This window comes from Megascapheus bottae, chromosome 2, assembly GCF_031878675.1.
Source record: "Megascapheus bottae isolate mThoBot1 chromosome 2, mThoBot2.hap1, whole genome shotgun sequence".
NCBI classification, from domain to species: domain Eukaryota; kingdom Metazoa; phylum Chordata; class Mammalia; order Rodentia; family Geomyidae; genus Megascapheus; species Megascapheus bottae.
The window spans coordinates 51,014,349-51,036,699 of NC_143510.1; the positions used below are offsets into that span (position 1 = coordinate 51,014,349).

At 42.1% G+C, this 22,351-nt stretch overlaps 2 protein-coding genes across 6 annotated transcripts in view; one reads left to right on the plus strand and one right to left on the minus strand.

The window, feature by feature from the left end:
- Positions 1-15,563, minus strand: part of Cbx5 (chromobox 5) — a 37,697-nt gene extending 22,134 nt beyond the window's left edge. The window contains exon 1 of one of the 2 annotated variants that reach the window (XM_090326762.1): positions 15,444-15,563. The gene's annotated coding sequence lies outside the window, so the exon portion shown is untranslated. The remainder of the gene's footprint in view (positions 1-15,443) is intronic. The other variant, XM_090326755.1, reaches the window with a different exon arrangement.
- A 580-nt stretch (positions 15,564-16,143) lies between these two features.
- Positions 16,144-22,351, plus strand: Hnrnpa1 (heterogeneous nuclear ribonucleoprotein A1). 4 transcript variants are annotated; one of them, XR_016533870.1, is made up of 12 exons: positions 16,144-16,252; positions 16,816-16,932; positions 17,111-17,257; positions 17,363-17,573; positions 17,650-17,742; positions 17,836-17,928; positions 18,123-18,197; positions 18,391-18,546; positions 19,098-19,253; positions 19,529-19,595; positions 21,968-22,041; positions 22,204-22,351. XR_016533870.1 is itself a non-coding variant. In XM_090326716.1 (11 exons), the coding sequence occupies exons 1-10, from the start codon at positions 16,238-16,240 to the stop codon at positions 19,582-19,584; spliced, it is 1,119 nt and encodes a 372-aa protein (XP_090182842.1). In that variant the 5' UTR covers positions 16,144-16,237; the 3' UTR covers positions 19,585-19,595; positions 21,968-22,351. The 4 variants fall into 4 exon arrangements, 3 of the variants coding, with proteins under 3 accessions (XP_090182842.1, XP_090182829.1, XP_090182852.1); XM_090326716.1 differs by having other exon boundaries at positions 21,968-22,351; XM_090326703.1 differs by lacking the exons at positions 21,968-22,041; positions 22,204-22,351 and adding an exon at positions 19,849-20,571.

Sequence of the window (22,351 nt, forward strand, 5' to 3'; positions counted from 1 at the left end):
TTAACATGTTCTTAAGGTAGAAAACTTTATACCCAGGAACACCTGCAGCTCAACATGCTGGCAGATAGCAAGAAGAGGAGAAACCATGCTTTATACAGGCACTAGAAGTAAATTCACTAAGAAATAGGGCAAAAGATTCTAATGTCAGGCCAAGAGTTTGGCCTAGTGGTCAAATGCTTGCCTAGCATGCAGGAAGACCCAGGTTCGATTCCTTGGTACCACAAACATAGAAGAAAAAAAAAGCCGGAAATGGTGCTGAGGCTCTAACCTTAAGAAAGTCCAAGGACAGTGCTCAGGCCCTGAGCTCAAGCCCAGGACTGGCAAAAAAAAAAAAAAAAAAGACTCTAGTGTCCCCTTCAAACATCAGAACATAAAGGCCTACATCAACTTCCTCCTCCTCCTGCCTACAGGGCACTCAAGCTGAGGTCCCTTTCTCTTTGGGAAATGGATTTTGTAACAGCTGACAAATCAAATTAGGCCTAATGCCAGGAGTCAGACTCTAACCATAATATTCTTTAAAGAATGGTATGCAATTGTCTTGTAAATCTCCCAGACAGTCACAGATCAGAAACTGGCAAGGATGACGACACAGCTCTGATGGAATGTGTCTTATCTTAACCTTGAAGTTACAGATTCGCTCAGGAGCAGCAGCAAGAAATGAGAAATGCACCCAGACACAGAAGGGGACATAATTCTCTTTTAGACAGAGTGACCCAGTGTATTAGGGTCAAATGAAACACAAAGCCAGACGGACAATTTAAAGCTAGAGCCTGGACCAGATAAAGCATCAAGACTGGTGGTTCACTCGGAGCCTGGGAGGAGGGGGCATGCTGGTATGAGAAATGAGACTAGACTGGCAGGATGATGGAGTGATTAAGGCAGGATCCTGATAGCATGACTGAGGAAGAGAAGAGCCTCAGCACAACCTTATCCTCATGGAAATCTTCAGGGGAAGGATGATTGGTGTCTCAAGTTTCTAGAGTCTTTCAAGCAAAACAGCTTTCCAGCCCCACTCTGAATACAAGTAGAACCAGTAAAAAGAATTAATCATGGAGAACTTAGAAGGAGCAGAAAGTGGGGGCTCTTCAACCCTTCATATGGAGAACACACCACAAATTCACTTTATTGGCCTCTAAATGCTGGGAGAAAACACTGAAACCAGGGATCTGGACAGAAATCGTCTTGGAAAAACATGGAAGAACTCTGTGGACAGACTCACATTCCAACACTCTTTTAACAGATTATACTCCCACTCCCCACCCCCCAAAAAAGCGGTGAAACAAAGGAAAACAGTTCTGGGAGGGTAGCAAAATGTTTAAAAACTACCCATCTCCAGCAATTATGGAAAGGATAGTACAAGAAACTGGGGTGATCTCAGCAATGGATGGATGGTCAGCCCTTGGCATTAACCAATCAGTTGGAAAAAACCACAAAACTACCCACACAAGTCTCCTTATCAGGCTGCTTGATCTGTTCAGACTGCTCTAGTCCCGTCCCCCACAACCTGTAAATACCAGCTGTCCTCCTGGCTCTCCTTAGGCCTCTGTGTAGGACATTTAATTTTCGCCACTTAATGAGCAAAAGCACATATTAGGGAATTCCAGAATTCTAAGCTTTCTTTTATTGTTAGAGAGAATGAAAGCCAATACATAAACGGCATCACTGAACTATTTTAATAGTTAATCAAACCAAATGTCAGGGTACATAACCAATGAGTCCTCCTTTCATTTTTGAGATTCACTAAAAATTCCATGCGTCCACTAAGTGGGAAAACAAAACTCTCCAGGTCATCCTTGCCTCTTCATGGCCAAAGAGCTAGGAAGGAAGGGGGCATGTATATGCATCGATCATCACCTACCATATAGGCTAATTAAATTTGTTACTGGTGAGTGGCTTTGGTTGGCCCAGGCTTGAGAAGTTCCCACATCTGGATTAAGGTCCTTGGGGAAAGACAGGCAGTTCAGGGAAAGATTAAATTGTCAGCTACAGCTCTGTCTTCTAACTGTCCCCTGCTCTGTCCTATTCCACAAATAAAAGGTGAAAACATACCATGTTTACAGAACCATTTTAACCTGCTGGATGTTCTTCGCTCTCTATAGATATTGAAGTACCAGTGGCCATAAGTATGTTACAACACATAACAGCATAAAACTAAAACATCCCTCTATAAAGATGTTTTCTTGCGCTGGATTTATGATTTCCCAAGTATTAGCCATGTGGCATTTTAACAAAAACACAGCACAGAGATGCACATTATAGCTGTCCTGGCTGTCTCAGGTTTTGTTAAATGGGCTGATAACTATCACTCCACCTCCACCAAAAGCCTTAAGTACCTAATTCAAGAGGAGTTAAAAGCTTTTTAAATGTCTATTTAAGAGACTGGATTAGGAGAGAGTTGAGGAGGAAGATTAACTGTGGTCGTTAACACTCCTATCATTAACAAGCCACATATAGACAACACAAACTTTATTAATAGAGGAGTGTCCAGAGAGGAAGTGCTCTCCCTTTGGTAAGCAAAGCTACAGTTCCTGGTCCTTTAAAAATCAGGCCAAGCCCCCAGCCTAAACTGCACATTACCACACGGTTTATACTGATATTAACCCTTGCCATCAGGGGACATTCCAGTTGCACAGAGCATGGCAGTAACTTTCTTAAACTCTAATTCCAGACAGCTGTAATTATATCATGTAATAATGTTTTGATTACCTATAAAGTTTAATTTATTGTGGACATAAGACCTAATGAATAAATATGTTAAAACATGCAAAAAAAATATCAGGCTAAGAGGGGCCAGGAGCATGGCTTGGTGGTAGAGTGCTTACCAAGTATGCACGAAGCCCTGGGTTCAATTCCTTGGTACTATATACACAGAAAAAGCCAGAAGTGGTGCTATGGCTCAAGTGGTAGTGTGCTAGTCTTGAGAAAGCCCAACGACAGTGCTCAGGCCCTGAGTTCAAGTCCCAGGACTGGCAAAATGGGAAAAAAAATCAGTCTAAGATGCTTAGCTACTCAGGAGGCTGAGATCTGAAGATCAAGGTTCAAAGCCAGATCAAAAGTGTGCAAGACTCTTATCTCCAATAAACTATCCCCCAGAACCTGAAAGTGGAACTGTGGCTTAAGTGGTAGAGTGTTGGGGGCCGAGTAACGCCACGTCTAGTAACTTTCTGCTGAGACAAGGCAAGGCGCAACAGGCAGGGCGTAAGACTTGATTACCATTGGTTACAAATGTGTTATTGTTGATCACTCTCTGCTGGGACCTAGAGTGAAGGTATATTAGCTGGAGGGACTTCCTCAGAAGGGGGTTTTTTGGGAGAGAGGATTTTCCTGCCTTGATGAAGCTGCGTGCCGTCTCTGTTTGTGCTCCAGGGAAGGAAGGCTGAATGCGGGAGGACAGTGGGTCTTTCCTCTCACAGCTTGGACTGGTCGGGTGTGTTTTTCTCCATATTCTGACTAGTAGAGAGAGACTGGGAACGACAGTAGATTGCAAGCCTTGAGCACAAAAGCTCAGGGGCAGCCCAAGGCCCTGAGTTCAAGCCACAGGCCAGGTACATACACATTCACATACACAAACAAAAGTGTTGACTGCAGAACTCAATTCTAAGAACTGTTTGAAGTATCGGTAGGGCAAACTGGTATATGTAGTAGTATTATACAAATTCTTGATATCATAATTATCTGAGACATTTTTCCCCTTTAAAAAAAATCTACTGAAACTTGTTCTCTCAAGTGTCAATCTTCTTGAAATTTAGTTAGGGTATATCTAAATCCAACCACTGGGCAAGAGGTTAGATAGCCAGCTGTTTCAAGATTTATAAGGAAGTGGAACCTGGCACTGTAATGGGAAAACTTCTTCCAGATGGAGCATTCTAGCAACTCCACCTCTGGAATGCACTGAACTAGTCTCAGGGCACCCCGCTCTCAGGTGGGTGCTAATTTCACATGCTCTCCTTTCTTAATTAAATGTGATGAAGCATGAACTTGTGGACCCTGTCACCTCTCACATAACTCTCCAGACAAATGGATAGTAGCAATGTTTGAATAGAATCCCATGAACCTCAAAACATATAGGCATCACTTTGTCAAATCATGCTCACAAAATGAATAAGAGTTAAAATGGAAAGTCACTATCCTGGCATTATCTGGCAGATTTGGGGCATCTGCAGCTCAAGAGTTACAAAGGCCATTTTCAACCAATTATCTACTTAAAAAAAAAAAAAGAACCTGTACTAAGACAATTTGGGTTCTTTCAATAGTCTTAGTTAAGCAAAGACATTCAAGAGACATAAAAAGGAACTTGCATAACCATAAAATAAAATCTTAAAAATATTTCCAATTTAACTGCTGAGATTTATCTAAATCAATATACTAAAGCCTGATTTATCCTTGCTGACAATAAAGGAATTTTTATATAATTGGAAGAAGAAGTATCTCAGGCCATAAACTTAAGGGAGTTAAGAGAGCATTCTTTCCACAGATGGCACAATTTTGTGCTTTGCCATCACCTCAGTGTATTTGCAACATGAATTATATTAGAGTCATAGCCTACAATTTAGACAAATAAAATCAAGCCAGTATTGAATTTTTCTCATCCCTTACAAGGGTATCCTTGGCAGCTCCTGGGCCATCTATTATGATCCTGACCAATTTCGTCCATGGCAATTTAAAAGCTGTAAAAAAATACATAATGGGTGATGACAGGGGAAACAAACCCACACCAGAAGTTATTGAACCTTGCAGGTCTTTCTGAGTGTCTCTATTGACATTTAAGTGTGAGTTACTATGCCACAATATCATAAAAGTGTGCTCTATACTTCAGATATATTGATAGTTAAATGCAAGGAAAGGCCACCATCAGATAAACGGCTAAAGGCATGGCCAATTTCAGACCACCCAGCTCTTCTAGTGTTTTGACATGTTACTTAAGCCAAGGAAGACTTTTCTTTCTGTGGGGTTTCCAACTACATTCCAAATTCAGATTCTATGCCAAAGGGATGATTAATACAGTCATTCTGTTCCTTGCTCTAAAACTGTTTAGTTGGCTATGGGATATTTATTGAGGGCCTAATAAGTGTCAAACATTACAAGGGCACTAAATCTACTCCAGTCTACAGAAAAAAAAAAAAGAAAAAAACCTTCAAGCTCTTTAAGTTCTTCCTTAGTTAAGTCAGCAGTGTTTGGTACCTATCTAAAGGTAGTCACAAAATAAGAGACCACTTGCTAAAGGTGAAAAGATGAGGACTAGAAGCAGACATAGATCCCTTCCCAAGATCACTAAATGATGGTTAGCTCATTAAACTTGCAGGGTGTTATTTTCCGTGTGTGTGTGCGTGTGTTTTGTTTTTATTACGTTGGATTGTGAAAGAAACAAACACTAGTGTTTTCTTTTTTGGGGGGGCAATCCTGGGGCTTGAACTCAGGGCCTGGGCACTGTCCCTAAGCTTCTTTTGCTTAAGGCTAGCACTCTACCACTTGAGCCACAGTGCTACTTCCAGCTTTAGCTGTGTATGTGGTACCGAAGAATCAAACTTAGACTTCTTGCATGCTAGGTAAGCACTCTACCATAAGCCACATTCTCAGCCTCCAAAACTGGTGTTTTCTTGGCATGATTTTTTTTTGGGGGGGGGGAGATGGAGGTACATACTTGGGCTTGAACTAAGAGTCAAGTGTTTGCTAAGCGGTAACTCAGTTTCTAAGCCACAGGGTCCTTTTTTGCAATGATTATTTTGAGATAAGGTCTGTCTTTTTTACCATTAGCAAATACATAGACCAAGATCAACCTTTTTGTGTGTGGGGGGGGGCCTGTGGGGGGGGCTTGGGCGGTGTCCCTGAGCTCTACAGCTCAAGGCTAGTGCTCTAGTACTTGAGCCACAGTGCGACTTCCAGTTTCCCAGTAGTTAATTGGAGATAAGTCTCAGACGTTTGTGCCTGGGCTGGCTTTGAACCTCCATGCTCAGATCTCAGCCTCCTGAGAAGATAGGATTATAGGTGTATGCACCCAGCCCTTTGTGTGTATGGAAGTACAAGTCCTAAAGGGCTTAAACCAGAGACAGTGCCCTATCTATGGGCTTTTTTGCTCAAGGCTAGCATTTCAGCTTTTTAGTGGTTAATTGGAGATTAATCTCTCAGACTTTCCAGCCTGAGGTGGCTTCAAACTACTGTCATCAGATCCTAGCCTTCTGAGTAGCTACAATTACAGGCAAAAGTTACCAGCTTTTCAATGATTACTCTATACAAGCTCAAGACACCATAGCTAATGGTTGAGAAAGTCTTATAAATTTTTTGTTTTGGCTGGCCTGGAACCAAGATCTCTATCTTCTCAATCTCAGCCTCCTGTGTAGGGATGATTCGAGGTATGAGGTACAGTGCCCAGGTTGTAAGATAGCTTTTAACCACAAATGCCAGTCCTTAAGAGATATAGGCCTAATTAGTGACCTTTCTTTCTTTCTTTCTTTTTCAATGTGGGTACTAGGGCTTGGACTTTAGGCTTCTAGTTGGGCTTTCTCTCCCAGCCCCACTCAGCTAACAGACTATCATTTGTGTCATACCCCCATTCCTATTTTGCTCGTTATTTAGAGCTAAATGAGTCCCTCAGATTTGTCTGTCCAGGACACAGGTAGTGTCTTCTAGGACACAAAGTGCAATAGCAGTTTTTCATATTTATTATCTAGTATTTTGAGACAACCCAGGTTGGCCTCAAACTCATGATCTTCCTCAGCTTTCCAAGTGATGGCATTAGTGCCATCACACCCGCTTCTTTATGATTTTTTTTCTTTCATTTATTTGCTGGCCCTGGTGACTGACCTTAGGGGCACCATGCTTGTGTATGGCTAGAGGTCTACAACTGGAGTTACGCCTCCAGACTGGCAAACTAGAGATGAGGTCTCACTGAATTTTCTGCCTGGGCTGGCTTCAAACTGTAGTCTTCCAGGTCAGCCTCCTGGGTAGCTAAAATTAGAGAGTGAGCCACCAGCACCCGGCTCATTGTCACTTTTTAATTTATTTATAGGACCAGTGTTCCTTCTTTTATTCCAAATATGCTAATTTGTAGTATCTATATTTTCCTGATTTATCAATTTTATTCATCTTCTCAAAGAACCTGCAATTTTATTCTTATTCTTTTCTTTTTTGTGGGTCATGGGGCACTGTCCAGGAGCTTTTCAGCTCAAGGCTACTGACTTACCCTTGAACCAAGCCCCACTTCTCGTTTTCTAGAGATTAATTGGAGATAACGAGTCTCAGGTTCTTTTGTGCCCAGACTTGACTGGCTTTGAACCTTGATCTTCAGCTTTCAGCCTCCAGAGTACCTAGGATTACAGGAATGATCCACCACACCTGGCTCACACACTTTTCTATGACCCAGAAGATGGTCTGCATAAGTATTGCACATGCACTTGAAAACACTATGCTGCTGTTATGTGAACAATTCTGCAAATACCAAGTATCAGACTAGTTAACAATGTTCTTCGAGACTGCTATTTCCTGAAGGATTTTTCTATGCATTTGCTTAATCAATCAGAGGGAAAGGTACTAAAATTTCCAGGTATAATTACAGATGTCTAAAACTTCCTGTTTTCCCACATGTACAATGAAACTTTATTATTTGAATGCTGGAGTTGGAACTTAGGGCCTTTGTGCATGCTAGGCAAGCACTATTACCACTGTGGTATGTATTCCAAATCCTTGAAACTTCTATTTTTAGCTGTCTAAACACTTAAGATTATTATGTCCTCTTGACAAATTGATTTTTATTACTTAACCTGCTGTTATTTGTCCTACCTAACTCATAGGTCTGTTATGGAAAAAGAACAAGAGAACACTTTGGGAAATATATAGGAAACAGAAGGTAAAATGCTTGATAATAGAGGAAGTTAAAAATAACTTTAATTAATTTTCTGAGTAATCTGCAAGTTTATCTGTGCTTGTCTCCAACTACTTATATAAATGAATTTTACCGTTCTTTCGGATCTTTAGATATAATTTGCCATTGTAAAATATCTAACAAATTAGCAGTATATTACCCTCTGCAAGCCCCTGGGAGGTAAGCAAGTCTTACTGATTTAAGGATGAGAAACAAGGCACAGAGAGTTCAAGGATCTGCTTCAGAAAGCAGACTTAAGATGTTCCAGCTTGCTAGATGACCTCTTTAGCACAGGGCATTTTATTCTGACATAATTATACCCGCTGGCTCAGATATGAGCTTGCTTTATTCTAAGAAATATAGATTAAAATCAGAGAAATACTTGAATTCATCTCGGTTCCTCTGTTCCATGGAAGAAATAAATAATAAGTGTATCATAAAATATGATCTTAAAATAGTCTTTTCAAGTCTACCAACTTGATTTCTAGTATCCTCCCTAGCAAGGAAGCACATTGGAACAGGCGTTCAATCAATATGAAGACTCTGTTCATGACCTAATTTCAGGTAGAAAAATCTGTCAGTGTTTAACTGTGATGAACTACTATTACTGGAAGGGAAAATTCATGCTACACAGTTATCTGCCTCACTAGGAATAGAGTAAAACTGACCAAAGTAGCACCTTATACCCTCTGCAGAAAAATCTTGTCTTAAAAAGGCTAAGAATATTTTGCACATCACCTTTAGAGTAACAAGAAACTAAAAAAAAAAAAAAAAAAAAAAAAGCCAAGCACAAGCCAGGCTGCTGTGGTTCTCACCTGTAATCCTAAACTCAAGAGTCAAGGTTTGAAGTCAGGCTAGACAGATAAATCCACAAGACTGATTTCCAAATGAGAAAGCTGAGCAACTGGCCTGGAGTTAGAGCCCTCTAGTACATCATCAGGAAAAAACAAAAACTTAAGCAGAGCATAAAGGTAACAAGTACAGTTTTGGTATTTTTGTATTAATATACCAAGGAACTGATAATCAGCTAGTAAGTTAGTTCTCAACTCTTAGGCAATGGCAATGTAACACCATAAGACTTCACTGGCACAAATGTTAGAATAAGGGACTGGAGTTTGGCCTAGTGGAAGAGTGATTGCCTAGCATGCATGAAGACCTGGGTTACATTCTTCAGTACCACATACATAGAAAAAGCCAGAAGTGGGCCGGGAGTTTGGCCTAGTGGTAGAGTGCTTGCCTAGTATGCACAAAGACCTGGGTTCAATTCCTTGGTACCACATACTTAGAAAAAGCCAAAGGTGGTGCTGAAGCTCAAGTGGTAGAGCTCTAGCCTTGAGAAAAATCCAAGGACAGTCCTCAGGCCCTGAGCTTAAGCCCAGGACTGGCAAAAAAAAAAAAAAGAAAAAGAAAAAAGAGGGCTGGGAGTTTGGCCTAGTGGTTAAAGTGCTTGCCTAGCATGCACAAAGACCTGGGTTCGATTCCTTGGTACCACATACATACAAAAAAAAAAAAGCCGGAAGTGGTGCTGAGGCTCAAGTGGTAGAGCTCTAGCCTTGAGAAGTCCAAGGACAGTGCTCAGGCCCAGAGCCAAAGCCCAGGACTGGCAAAAAAAAAAAAAAAGAAAAAAAAGAAAAAGCCAGAAGTGGTGCTGTGGCTCAATGGGTAGAGCTCTAGCCTTGAGAAAGCCCCAAGGACTGGCCAAAAAACTTAGAATAAGCTCTTGATTTGCACTTGTAATTACTGGTATAAAAAATGATGGCCGGGAGTTTGGCCTAGTGGTAGAGTGCTTGCCTAGCATGCACGAAGACCTGGGTTCAATTCCTTGGTACCACATACTTAGAAAAAGCCGGAAGTGGTGCTGAGGCTCAAGTGGTAGAGCTCTAGCCTTGAGAAAGTCCAAGGACAGTGCTCAGGCCCTGAGCTCAAACCCAGGACTGACAAAAAAAAAAAAAATGAACTAAGCTGGGTGTGGTACCTCATGCCTATAATTCTAACTACTCAGGAGGCTGAGATCTGAGGATCAAGGTTGAAAGCTAGGCCGGGCACAAAAGGACCTGAGATTCATCTCCAATTAACCTCTAGAAAATAGGAAGTGGGGCTTGGTGGGGTAGGGTGGTAGCCTTGAGCTGAAGAGCTCAGGGACAGTTCCCAGACCCAGAATTCAAAGCCCCAGGACCCACAAAAAACAACAAACAAGTCCAGCAGTCATTTCTTATCAGTTTAGCCTTAGCATAAGGCCCTGGATACTGGATTCAATCTCTAGCACAACAAAATATATTTTTGGGTTTTTTTTGCCAGTGGGGCTTCAACTCAGGGCCTAGGCATTGTCCTTAGACAGTTTTTGCTCAAGGCTAATGCTCTGCTACTTGAGCCACAGCACCACTTTTGGCTCTTTCTGAGTAAGTGATACTGAGGAATCGAACCTAGGGCTTCTTCACCCATGCTCTCTGCCACTAGGCTATGCTCCCAGCCCAAAATAAACCTTTTGTCTTAAAAGTTTCTAGCTATCACTTACCAATGGGTTCTTTGTAAGATGGAGACTGTGGACCAAAGAGAGCAAAATAAAATAGTTCACAACATTACAGCACAAGAACTGGGAATGTGGCTTAGTGGTAGAATGCTTGCCTGCAAGGATGAAGCCCTGGGTTTGATTTCCCAGTACCACATTAACTGAAAAAGCTGGAAGATGCACTCTGGCTCCAGTAGTAGAGTGCTAGCCTTGAGCAAAAGAAGCTTAGGGACAGTGCCCAGACCATAGTTAAAGACCCAGAAATGGCAAAAATAAATACATAAAATGACAGCACTAGTTAATGGCAAAAATAGATTAATAATTCAGGTTTTGAGCCATCGCCATCATCATCATCATCATCATCATCATCATCATCATCATCATCATCTCTTTTTAGTGGTGGTAAGGCCTGTACCACTGTAGCTTGTCAGACTTGTACTCTGGGCCTGGGCACTGTCCCTGAGCTCTTCAGCTCAAGGCTACCTCCCTATCCCTTGAGCCACAGCACCACTTTTTTTTTTTTCCTAGTGGTTAATTGGAGATAAGAATCTCATGTTCTTTAATGCCCGGGCTGGCTTTTAACCTTGATCCTCAGATCTCAGCTTCCTGAGTAGATAGGATTACGGCGTGAGTCACCACACTGGCTCATTCACTTTTTAAAATTAACTTATTTTAGGGTGGGAGCATGGCCTAGTGGTAGAGTGCTTGCCTAGCATGCATGAAGCCCCAAGTTCCATTCCTTAGTACTACATACACAGAAAAAATGGGAAGTGGTGCTATGGCTCAAGTGGTAGAGCACTAGTCTTGAGAAAGCTCAAAGGCAGTGCCCAGGCTCTGAGTTCAAGCCCCAGGAGTGGGGGGGGGGAAAGGAAAAAACAAAGTCAGGGCTCTAGGTTCATTCCCTAGCACCAAAACAAAATACATAAAGGTTAAGATACATGCAAAACTATTTACTGACCCCAAAAGAAATATGCTTCAAACTGGACATAATAGCTCACACTTACAGGCTGAGGTAGGACTGAGACACTGTCTCAAACAAACAAAAAACAGAAACTAAGCATTGTGGCTCATTCCTGTAATTGTAGCTACTTTGGAGATTAGGAAAATTAAGGAGGCTGGACTGGGCAAAAAGTTCAAGGAACCATATCTAGGATGAGAAAAGCTGGTCCTAATGGTACATGCCTGCTATTCCAGCTAAGGGAAGAGGTATAAACAGGAGTTGATCAAGGTCCAGAGCAAAAAGATCCCATCACAAAAATAACCAGGGCAAAAGGGCTAGTAGCACAATCCAAGTGATAGAATACCTGCCTAGCAAGCTTAACACTCGGAGTTCAAGCCCCACACTGCTCCCCACCTTGCCTCCCAAAATGCTTCAAATAACCTTAAGAACTAAGATCTCTCCAAAAGGTAAGTCAAGACAACCACAGGATACAAATCAAAATAAACTGGCAGAAAGGCTTGATATTTACATAGCTGCTAACAAGAACTGTGCAGCTTTTACTGCAAACATACTAGCTACTTGATCTGCTGGACAGACTAAACATAGGCAGTTGTTGTCAACGTGGGTGTTCTGCCAGCACAAGTATAAAGTTGTCATCAGAAATGAATATGTGGCTTCAAGTGGCTTACAGAAATCCAACAAATCTATACTGTGGATTGTATACAAGCCAACTCTTCTCAGAAGTACCCAGACTTCTTTTTACTAGTACAATGATGAATTGAAAGTTATCTTCTAAAGCCCAGCTTGGTGGCTCACGCCTATAATCCTAGCTACTCAGGAGGCTGAGATCTGAGGATCATGGATCAAAGCCAGTCCTGCCAGGAATGTCAGTGAATCTCATCTCCAATAAATTATTAAGAAGAAGCCAAAAAGTAGTATTGTGACTCAAGTGACAGAGTGCAAGACTTGAACACAAAGCAGCTCAGAGACAGAGCCCTGGCCTGGAATTCAAGCCCTACAAGAACCAAAAAAAAAAAAAAAAAAAAAGTGGAATTGTCATTGTGGTTCATGCAGTAGAATGCCAGCCTTGAGAAAAAAAGCTCAGGGACAGTGCCCAGGCCCTTAGTTCAAGCTCCAGGACCAGAACAAAAATAATGGTTTTAAATATTATACAATGTGAAGGTGAGGTAGAAGGATCACAAGTTCAAAGCAAGCCTAGCATACATGAGTTCCTGTTTTTAAAAGGGGGGTGGGGAGAGGAAGCTGCTGGAGGAATAGCTCAATGATAGAGCTCTTGCCTAGCAAGTGCAAAGTCCTGAGTTCAAACCTCAGTACTGAAAAAAAACAAAGCACTACTTATAAAAATGTTTTCATGGGGGCCGGGAGTTTGGCCTAGTGGTAGAGTGCTTGCCTAGCATGCACGAAGACCCAGGTTCAATTCCTCGGTATCACATACATAGAAAAAAGCCGGAAATGGTGCTGAGGCTCAAGTGGTAGAGCTCTAGCCTTGAGAAAGCCCAAGGACAGTGCTCAGGCCCTGAGCTCAAGCCCAGGACTGGCAAAAAAAATTAAAATAAAATAAAAAATATTTTCATGGGCCAAGTTTGGCCTAGTGGTAGAGTACTTGCCTAGCACACACGAAAACTCAGGTTCTATTCCTCAGCACCACATACATAGAAAAAATGCCAGAAGTGGTGCTCTGGCTCAAGTGGTAGAGTTTTAGCCTTGACAAAACCAAAGGACAAAGCTCAGGCCCTGAGCCCAAGCCCAGGACTAGCCAAAAAAAAAAATCTGAGGATCAAGGCTTAAAGTCAGCCGGGGCACTAAAGTCCATGAGACTCCTATCTCTAACTAACTACCAGAAAACTCGAAGTGGTGCTGTGGCTCAAGTGGTAGAGCACTAGCCTTGAGCTGAAGAGCTCAGAAACAGCACCCAGGCCCAGAGTTCAAGCCCCACGACTGAAAAACAGATTCTTTTTCAGAAAACCTTCAACCTAGATCAGTAAATTTTCTCTTTTCTAAAATACCATTAAAGAGCTATGAAAAATCTCCAGATTTATTTTTATTTATTTATTTTTGTCAGTTATGGGATCATGGTGGACTTTCCTGCCCAGTCTGGCTTTGAGCCTCAGATCTCAGCCTCCTGAGTAGCTAGGATTATAGGCATGAGCCACCCCTGCCCAGCTTCCAGAACTTTCTTAAAACACATAAAAGTCAAATCACTTTAAATGTATACCTCCTTTCTCTTTCCTCAGCTAATATTTTGCTTTTAGCTCCAGCAGATTAGTAAAAGGTGTTCCTTTCAGATTTACTAAATAATCTTTTAATTTTAGATGCAATAGTGGTCTTTGAAATTCTAAGTACTTCAAGTTTTGAAAGACAGGCTAAAACCCTGTATTATTGAGTGGGGAGTGTAGCTTAGTAGTAGAGTGCTTGCCTAGCATGCATGAAGCCCTGGGTTCAACTTCTCAGTATCAAACGCACAGAAAAAGCTGGAATGTGGCTCAAGTTATAGAGTTCTAGCCTTGAGCAAAAGGCTAGAACTAAGTACCCAAGCCCTGAGTTCAAGCCCCAGGATTGGGAAAACACACACCTTTGTATTAATAAGAACTTGGTTCTCCAGAAGCAAAAGGTAAGCCTAGTTAGTATTTTCAATGTGATCATTTCAGAATTCCAATGGAAAAATTATCACCAAAACTACCCAAGAGACAGGTTTATCATACCTATTAATGATCACTATAGTTCTTAGCTCCACAACTGCATTAGCATTCCTATTGTACGTTTATCCTTTTGAAAGTACCAGAGAATGCAGAAATCTTTGTTCATTTAAAGATTCACTAAAATCATTGTCTTTGCATAGTCAGAAGGTCTCAAATCATATTTCATATGGTGACTGCATTTAAATAAATCAATTAACAAGTAGTATAACTTTAACAGTTAATAAATGATAATTTATGTATACTTTTCCAAAAGATACTGGAGTAAGTAGAGTGTACATTAGCAAGATAACTAAACTGTATTTAAAATATTACCCAAATGAAGACTCCTTTTTATCCAAAGTCAGGCATCCTCAAGAGGAGATCGAGAAAAAATTTAATGCTGTAAAGATATTTATGGGAAGGAAAAGTTTCCGCCAAAGAGAGATTACAGCACTGAACACACACACACACACACACACACACACACACACACACACACACACACAATAATAATGAAAAGGGACAGTGAAAAAAGTACATGACTGGAAACACAAAGACAAATGATTTTTTAAATTCATTTTTAATGACAAATTATCTCTGCCGAGATTTAAACATTGCAGACACAACCTGCCTCAACCCCACGATGTCCCTAATATTACACTATGATACGCAGCCTTCAAAAACAAATCTAGTCTGCAGGACCTACAAATCTACACCTCATTACGATGTACATTTTTCTTAGACGCCTTTCAACGCAGCTCTCGGTTATCCTAATCGTTTCAACACATTAAGCACTTTTCTTTAAAAAAAAAAAAAAAGTGGAATCTCAGAATCTAGAGTGGAGGGGGGCGCTCGGAAAATGCCAAATTAACACAAGGCATGGAGGAAGAAATTTTACACTTGCCCTTACAAGGTGTATGCCATGGAAGCCTAAGGAGAAGTCATTGTGCATAAAATAACCTCTCACATCTCCCACAAAAGATGGCTTTTGGCGGAGCCTGTCCATGTTCTGGCTCTAGGTAAGGTCGACCTATTTACCAGCCCGACTCCCGCGCTCTCCAGTGGAGTTGAACCTCAGCCTCCAGCAGATGGCAAACCTACCGCGCGCTAGGTGCTCATTGGGTCGAAGAGCCGCCGCTCAGGAGCCGAATACCCGCCTCCTTCATTCTGATGGCCCAAGGGCCTATCAACCGGCAGCTCAAGGCAAAACCAATTGGCCTCTACACTTGCCAGTCAAATTCTCCGGCCGCTCTGCTCCAAAGAACCTGCAGGACTAAAACATCCCGCCCCCTATTCTCCCATTGGCTGACCGTATCCATCGCTGCCCCTTCACTAACCCCCCCACCACCCCGCGGTCCATTCATTTCACACAATAACGGGCCCCGTTGGAGCCGGTTCGAGACCTCATATGGGTAGACAAGACTCTCAGCCACTTACCCGGGATCGAGGGTAATCACTCACACTAACGCCAGCCCTGTTCCTCTGTGGTGAGGCCGCACCACCAGCCTCCGCTACCGCCGCCTTCTGCGCAACGCCAACCGCCCGCCAAAACGGATCCTTCCCTGCGCCTGCGCAACCAATCCCAGGAGCGGACCTTTTCTCTCCGCCCATTACGCCTGCGCAAACTGAGACACAACTCCCGCCACTACGCAAGCGCCGTACTTTCACCGCCCTCTCCCGCCCGCCATTTCACGTGTTCCAGGCAGGCGGAACTTCTTAATACGCCTGCGTAAACTCGCCATTTTACTACACATGCGCCCAATTGGTGAGGGTCGCCAGAAGCCTCTTCTGCGTAGTATTAGCCATGTTCTTGCCAAGCGAATCGAACATAATGGTTGCGCGTGGAGGGTGAAAAAGGCACTTAAAAATCGTGGGGAAAAAAAAACCTTCAAAAATAAGTGACTGGCAAGATAGCCAATCAGGCTACTTACGAATAACATGGCTCGGGAACCAATGAGCTCTCAGGGGCGGGGACTGCGTAGTACGCCCTAACGGATGACGTTTCACATCCTGGTTGTACCGCGGACCAATAATAGTGGGAAGCTGTTTCAAATATCCAATCAGAACTAAGCAGGGGTGGAGTCTACCAATGCCAAAGGCGAGGAGGCGGGATAAATAGGCGAGGCTGACGGTACGCTGGCAGATACGCCTTTTCGCTTACTCCTTTCTCTTCGTGGCTGCGACCGAGGAAGCATCCCTCAAGTGTCTCTTCCCACCCTCCTCTTGCCGTCATGTCTAAGTCCGAGGTAAGGAGACGGTCTCTGCAATTTGATCTTCCCCCTCTTCTCTAGGGTCGGGTGGGAGGCATTTTTTTTTTTCCCTGTTGCTGCTGTTAACACTAGTGCTTGCAGCCGTTTTACGCAGGTCTCTGCCAGGGCCTACTCCCAAAGTTCAGGTCGCCATTTTGTTTTCATGGCCGCCATGAGGCCGCCGGCTGCCAACCATTATCACACGCTTGTCCCGTTGCTCGTAGCAAAACTGTTAAGCACTTGCTATCTAGAATCTTTGCTTGTTTGGTTTTTCTGCTTTATTGAGTTGTTGCCGCTTCCTAAAAAGCTATGAAGTGCTTCACAGACATTGCAGCCCTTCCCGCTTCGGCCTGGCCTTTTGTTGCGCGTGCGTGAGAGGAGTTAGAGCGCATGCGCCCGGCGCTCCGCACCACCCCGGGGGATGGGCCGTGCGGCACGTGGCGTGGGGCGGTAATCGGGAACAATAAGTGCCCTAGGCTTGAGCGTCGGAGTTGAACCTCACAAATGAGGATCCATGCGAAAGGCCCCACTAAACCCTGTCCCCTCCCCTTTCACTTCAGTCTCCTAAGGAGCCCGAACAGCTGCGGAAGCTCTTCATCGGAGGGCTGAGCTTTGAAACGACCGATGAGAGCCTGAGGAGCCATTTTGAGCAATGGGGAACCCTCACGGACTGTGTGGTAAGACTCTTTAGGAGTGGTCGATTTTTCTCTTCTGTGCCTGACAGTAGTTACTCCTTGAAAGCTTTTAATTATCCCACTATGAGCTTTGTGTTTAATCTGTAGCCGTGGAAATTGAAGAGTTGTAGGCTGGTAATGTTTGCTCTGTTGGCCTTAACTCAATTAATGCTCTTCTCAGGTAATGAGAGATCCAAACACCAAGCGTTCCAGGGGCTTTGGGTTTGTAACTTATGCCACTGTGGAGGAAGTAGATGCAGCTATGAATGCAAGACCACACAAAGTGGATGGAAGAGTCGTGGAGCCAAAAAGAGCCGTCTCCAGAGAAGTAATCGTTTGTTTAATTGCACGTCATTTGGAAGTGTAAACATTTATGAAACCATTGGGAGAGGAGTCTTTCTTAACAGTTTGGCATGTCTTTTACCTCCCCTAGGATTCTCAGAGACCAGGTGCCCACTTAACTGTGAAAAAGATTTTTGTCGGTGGCATTAAAGAAGACACTGAAGAACACCACCTACGAGATTATTTTGAACAATATGGGAAAATTGAAGTGATTGAAATCATGACTGACCGAGGCAGTGGAAAGAAGAGAGGCTTTGCGTTTGTAACCTTTGACGACCATGACTCTGTGGACAAGATTGTCAGTAAGTATCAGATTGTTGTGTATATGTGTATATAAGGTTCTAAAGTCTATATATCCTAAATCTTGTATTCTTCCAGTTCAGAAATACCATACTGTGAATGGCCACAACTGTGAAGTAAGGAAAGCCTTATCAAAGCAAGAGATGGCTAGTGCTTCATCCAGCCAAAGAGGTATGCTTATTGCTTCCAGCTTGGCATCTTAGAGGGAAAACTGGGTTATTGAGCTGTGTCTTAACCTTGAACATTGTAACTTACTTTTTAAAGGCCGAAGTGGTTCTGGAAACTTTGGTGGCGGTCGTGGAGGTGGTTTTGGTGGCAATGACAATTTTGGTCGTGGAGGAAACTTCAGTGGTCGAGGTATGTTTCCAAATCCAGCTAAAGATAGGTGCATACTTGGCTAGATTATCTTTTCTCTCTTTCCAACTTAAATAACTATTGGCCTGTATCTCCAAGCTAACATTTTGTTTATCTTTAGGTAGCTTTTCACTAAACAGAAATTTAGTCTGTTTGTAATTCAGACAAACCTAGTTTAAATTTTTACTTTCCTTTAGGTGGATTTGGTGGCAGCCGAGGTGGTGGTGGATATGGTGGCAGTGGGGATGGTTACAACGGATTTGGTAATGATGGTAAGTTTCCTGAAGAGTAAGTAAAATTTTTTAGCAGCTTGCACCTTTAGAATAGGCTAGTAGAGACTAAAATTCTAGTGCATGAACAAGTTCAAAACACCCATAATACGCATGCTATTAGGCCTCTAGCCATCTTGCAAAGATTTTGCTGTCAAATACTTTTGTCTTATTGAGAAGAATTGTATTCTTGTAGGTGGTTATGGAGGAGGCGGCCCTGGTTACTCTGGAAGCAGAGGCTATGGAAGTGGTGGACAGGGTTATGGAAACCAGGGCAGTGGCTATGGCGGGAGTGGCAGCTATGACAGCTATAACAACGGAGGAGGCGGAGGCGGCTTTGGCGGTGGTAGTGGTAGGTATCCAGTGACCCAAGTATTTGGTGTGGTAGCTAGATTAGCATTTTAGAGTTTCTGCCTGTATTGGATTTTGAAGCTTTTAAAAGCATTGTGTGGTACACTGCATGGTACGTTAAAAACAGGCTTGCTGTGCTACCTCCTCCTGGCTTTAAGCTGGGGCCGCCTCACTCCCGAATAAGTGGTTAGGTGGATAGTGATTCTCTGCCATTTGAGTTAGATTAGCACTGTGGTAGGATTTAGTATATAAAGTCCTTTGGGACCTAAGGCAATTAGTTGATACATCCATTAAACATGTATTGGCCTTGGATGCACAAAGGCCTATTCCATTCTTATGTCACTGGGAAAACATGTCATGTGCCTTTGAGTTATTTTTCTTTCAACAATGGATTTTTCAACTGAATGCCTTAACCCCAGGGAATGAAATGGAAAACTTGGAGCTACCAGTTTGGGAGGAAGCACACAGATAATAGAATTTTCATTAATTTTGACACAAAATTGTCCATTGTCAGTCCTCACCAGGTAACAGACAAGGGCCTTGTATTTCCAGGTAGCAATTTTGGAGGTGGTGGAAGCTACAATGATTTTGGCAATTACAACAATCAGTCTTCAAATTTTGGACCCATGAAGGGAGGAAACTTTGGAGGCAGAAGCTCTGGCCCCTACGGTGGTGGAGGCCAATACTTCGCCAAACCACGAAACCAAGGTATATTTCTGTGATCAGATAAAGGTATCTGTACATCTAGTGTTAAAGACTTCATAATTTATTCAGAGTGGTATGCATGTGGCAATGCAAGACTGGCAATTTTTAGAATGGGAGGAAATTATAATCAAACTAGGCCTTTGTTGATTAAGACAAGCGCCTTTTGAATATTCAGATTCAGCAGCCTAACCTCGGCTGCTGACCTCAAATACAGAGAGAAGCATTGCCATTACATGGATGTTGTTTCAAAGGCTTTGAAAGATGAAATTTCATTTCAGGTGGCTATGGCGGTTCCAGCAGCAGTAGTAGCTATGGCAGTGGCAGAAGGTTTTAAATTACTGCCAGGTAAGTAAGCACCTTTTTTAATTTTTTTTTATGGTGGCTTAATTTTTTTTTTTTTTTTTTTGTAATTGCTAATCCAGTAACCCTGGTGTAGCTGAGCAGTGCAACATAGTTAACCTTATAATTGCAGTAAATTTTTGGATATTAAGTTAATATTCAGATCAGCAAAATTTGTGGGAAACAACTTGGTATTGGATTTGTAGCCTTGAGTCTTAATATGTTTAGATTAACAACTTTATTCCATATTGTTCAACAGGAAACAAAGCTTAGCAGGAGAGGAGAGCCAGAGAAGTGACAGGGAAGCTACAGGTTACAACAGATTTGTGAACTCAGCCAAGCACAGTGGTGGCAGGGCCTAGCTGCTACAAAGAAGACATGTTTTAGACAATACTCATGTGTATGGGCAAAAAAAAAACTCGAGGACGGTATTTGTGACTAATTGTATAACAGGTTATTTTAGTTTCTGTTCTGTGGAAAGTGTAAAGCATTCCAACAAAAGGGTTTTAATGTAGACTTTTTTTTTCTTTTTTTCTTTTTTGCACCCATGCTGTTGATTGCTAAATGTAATAGTCTGATCATGACGCTGAATAAATGTGTCTTTTTTTTAAATGTGCTGTGTAAAGTTAGTCTACTCTGAAGCCATCTTGGTAAACTTGCCCCAACAGTGTGGAGTTAGAATTACTTCAGGGTGATGCCAAATTTCACTTGAAATTTACTTGGAACTGCTTGGGTTCAGAAGCCATTTCTTTCAGAAAGAAACATTGGTATACTTAAACTGACAGTTACCGTGACCTTGATAAAATTCACCATTATACAGGATCAAAGTCATGGAATTTTATTTGGTTATGAAAACAATGGTTGGCACATCCTGTGCAATATCTAAATTGAATAATGGTACCAGACAAAATGATAGATGGGAATGAAGCTTGTGTATCATCCATTATCATGTGTAATCAATAAACGGATTTAATTCTCTGAATGGAATGAAAACTGTATGGATTTGGGGACTGGCAGAGATTTGTACTTCCCCACACACTATCCCTGCTAAGTGTTGAATGTTTCTATATCACAATGCAAGTTCAAAGCTCTGCCAGAGTACAGAAGACAGCTGCTGGCTAGTGCCACCTAATATGTCCACAGATGGTAGTGTTGCAGACTATTCATAAAATTACAAAATACCCATAACAATTTAATATAAAGAGCAGGGTACATTAAAGGAAAACTGCAGTTTGATTTTTTTTTTAAGCTCCCTCTTCCCCCCTCGGGTTATTTTTATTGTTGGGTTATTGTTGGGTGGGTCTTCAGAGATTTTTATAAATCAAGTTTGGAGATTTGAAATTAAAAATTCGAAATTGTTTTCTGCACAGTTATATCAACTGCAGTTTTCTTTTCAACATGGCACAAGGTCACACAACATTCAGAAGTGTTAATTGTATAGAAAACAAATTTAAAACAGTTTATATCTAATGTCTGTACATAAGATTCTTTTTGAGCCTTTGGTGCCAATTTAATTTCAGTGCCTTTGTACCTAGTAGCTCAGACACTTGTTTTCCATTAGGACTGTATTCCATTCTATGGATGTATTCTTTTGAAGTTGTGGCAGGGGGGTGGGGAAGGTGGATGGGATGTGGTGGGGGTGGGAAAGCATGGATGATAGTTACATGATACTGGCTGAGTTTGCAATAGCAGGTGGAACCTTAACTGTTGAGGGAGTTTGCAGATACCTCAGGATTCGTGACAATGCCTTTAAAGATCCAGGAGATGTTCAGCTACTAGGAACTGCTAGCAAGCATAGCGCGAATGGCTTCAAGCTCAGACACTCGGCAGCTGAGAGTAGACACTTGTGGTATGTGGAGAACAGATAAGCCAGGGGCAGGCCACGACACCCTCCATGAAAGCTAGGAGGGAGTGAAATTTCAGTGACCATCGCAAGGAAGGAGACAGACGAGAGTAAGGCACACCTGACTCTTAGGACTAGCAGTCAGAACCAGAAGGAAAGGTTTTATTGCTATGCTGGTAGGTAAGAACAGATTTTACTTACATCCATATAGTTATATAAAATCCAGTTTTCTATTGAACATACTGAGCCAAAAATTAGTCCAGTTAAGCTGAACTTGGTTTTATCCTTTGAATTTTGAGATTAGCACCCTATTGGCTTCAAAATGAAGTGGACATATTTAAATTTATTTCTACTGTAAAGTATTTTTCCCATTTCCTTAAAAGTGGCTCAAGTAATAAATATACATGCATATATTAGTATCTTCCCCAGAATGGTGGGAGGCTGGGTGGATCATTAGTGGGAGGAGGGGGGAATAGTTTGAAGTTGGGGCTTGGTCTCAAAAAAAGCTAGTTCTAAAAGTTGTTTACTTTTCTAGGGAAGAATCTGCTACAGGCTTAACAGCTCTTTAAAAAAAAAATTAAAAAACTATTCCAAGTTCATGGCTAAAAGGTAAGTTCTTGTCAATCTATCTAGTATTTTGTATTCCCCAAGTGTAAGAAACATGGATAAGTTTTCTGTGGTCAGCAATTGGAAGGAATGGGTGGTCTGGGTGGGACCCCTCAACTCTTCTGAATATTAATGTTTTGTTTTCCCCCTTCACCCCCCCCCCAGGAACATCCTTGTGAGGACAACCTTTATTTTCAGCCACTATGCTTTATCTCACTGCCATGCAGTTGATTCAGCTGTTAAAAGTATTAGCAGCTCTAATCATTCAGTTCTGTGAATGGGCTTTTTAATAAACTAATTTATTTTTGGCTTT

Excerpts from the sequence above, each read along its gene's own strand:
- Hnrnpa1 (XM_090326716.1), top strand. Across the intron at positions 16,933-17,110 it reads GAACCCTCACGGACTGTGTG|GTAATGAGAGATCCAAACAC; the intron begins GTAAGACTCTTT and ends TGCTCTTCTCAG. Across the intron at positions 19,254-19,528 it reads CGCCAAACCACGAAACCAAG|GTGGCTATGGCGGTTCCAGC; the intron begins GTATATTTCTGT and ends ATTTCATTTCAG.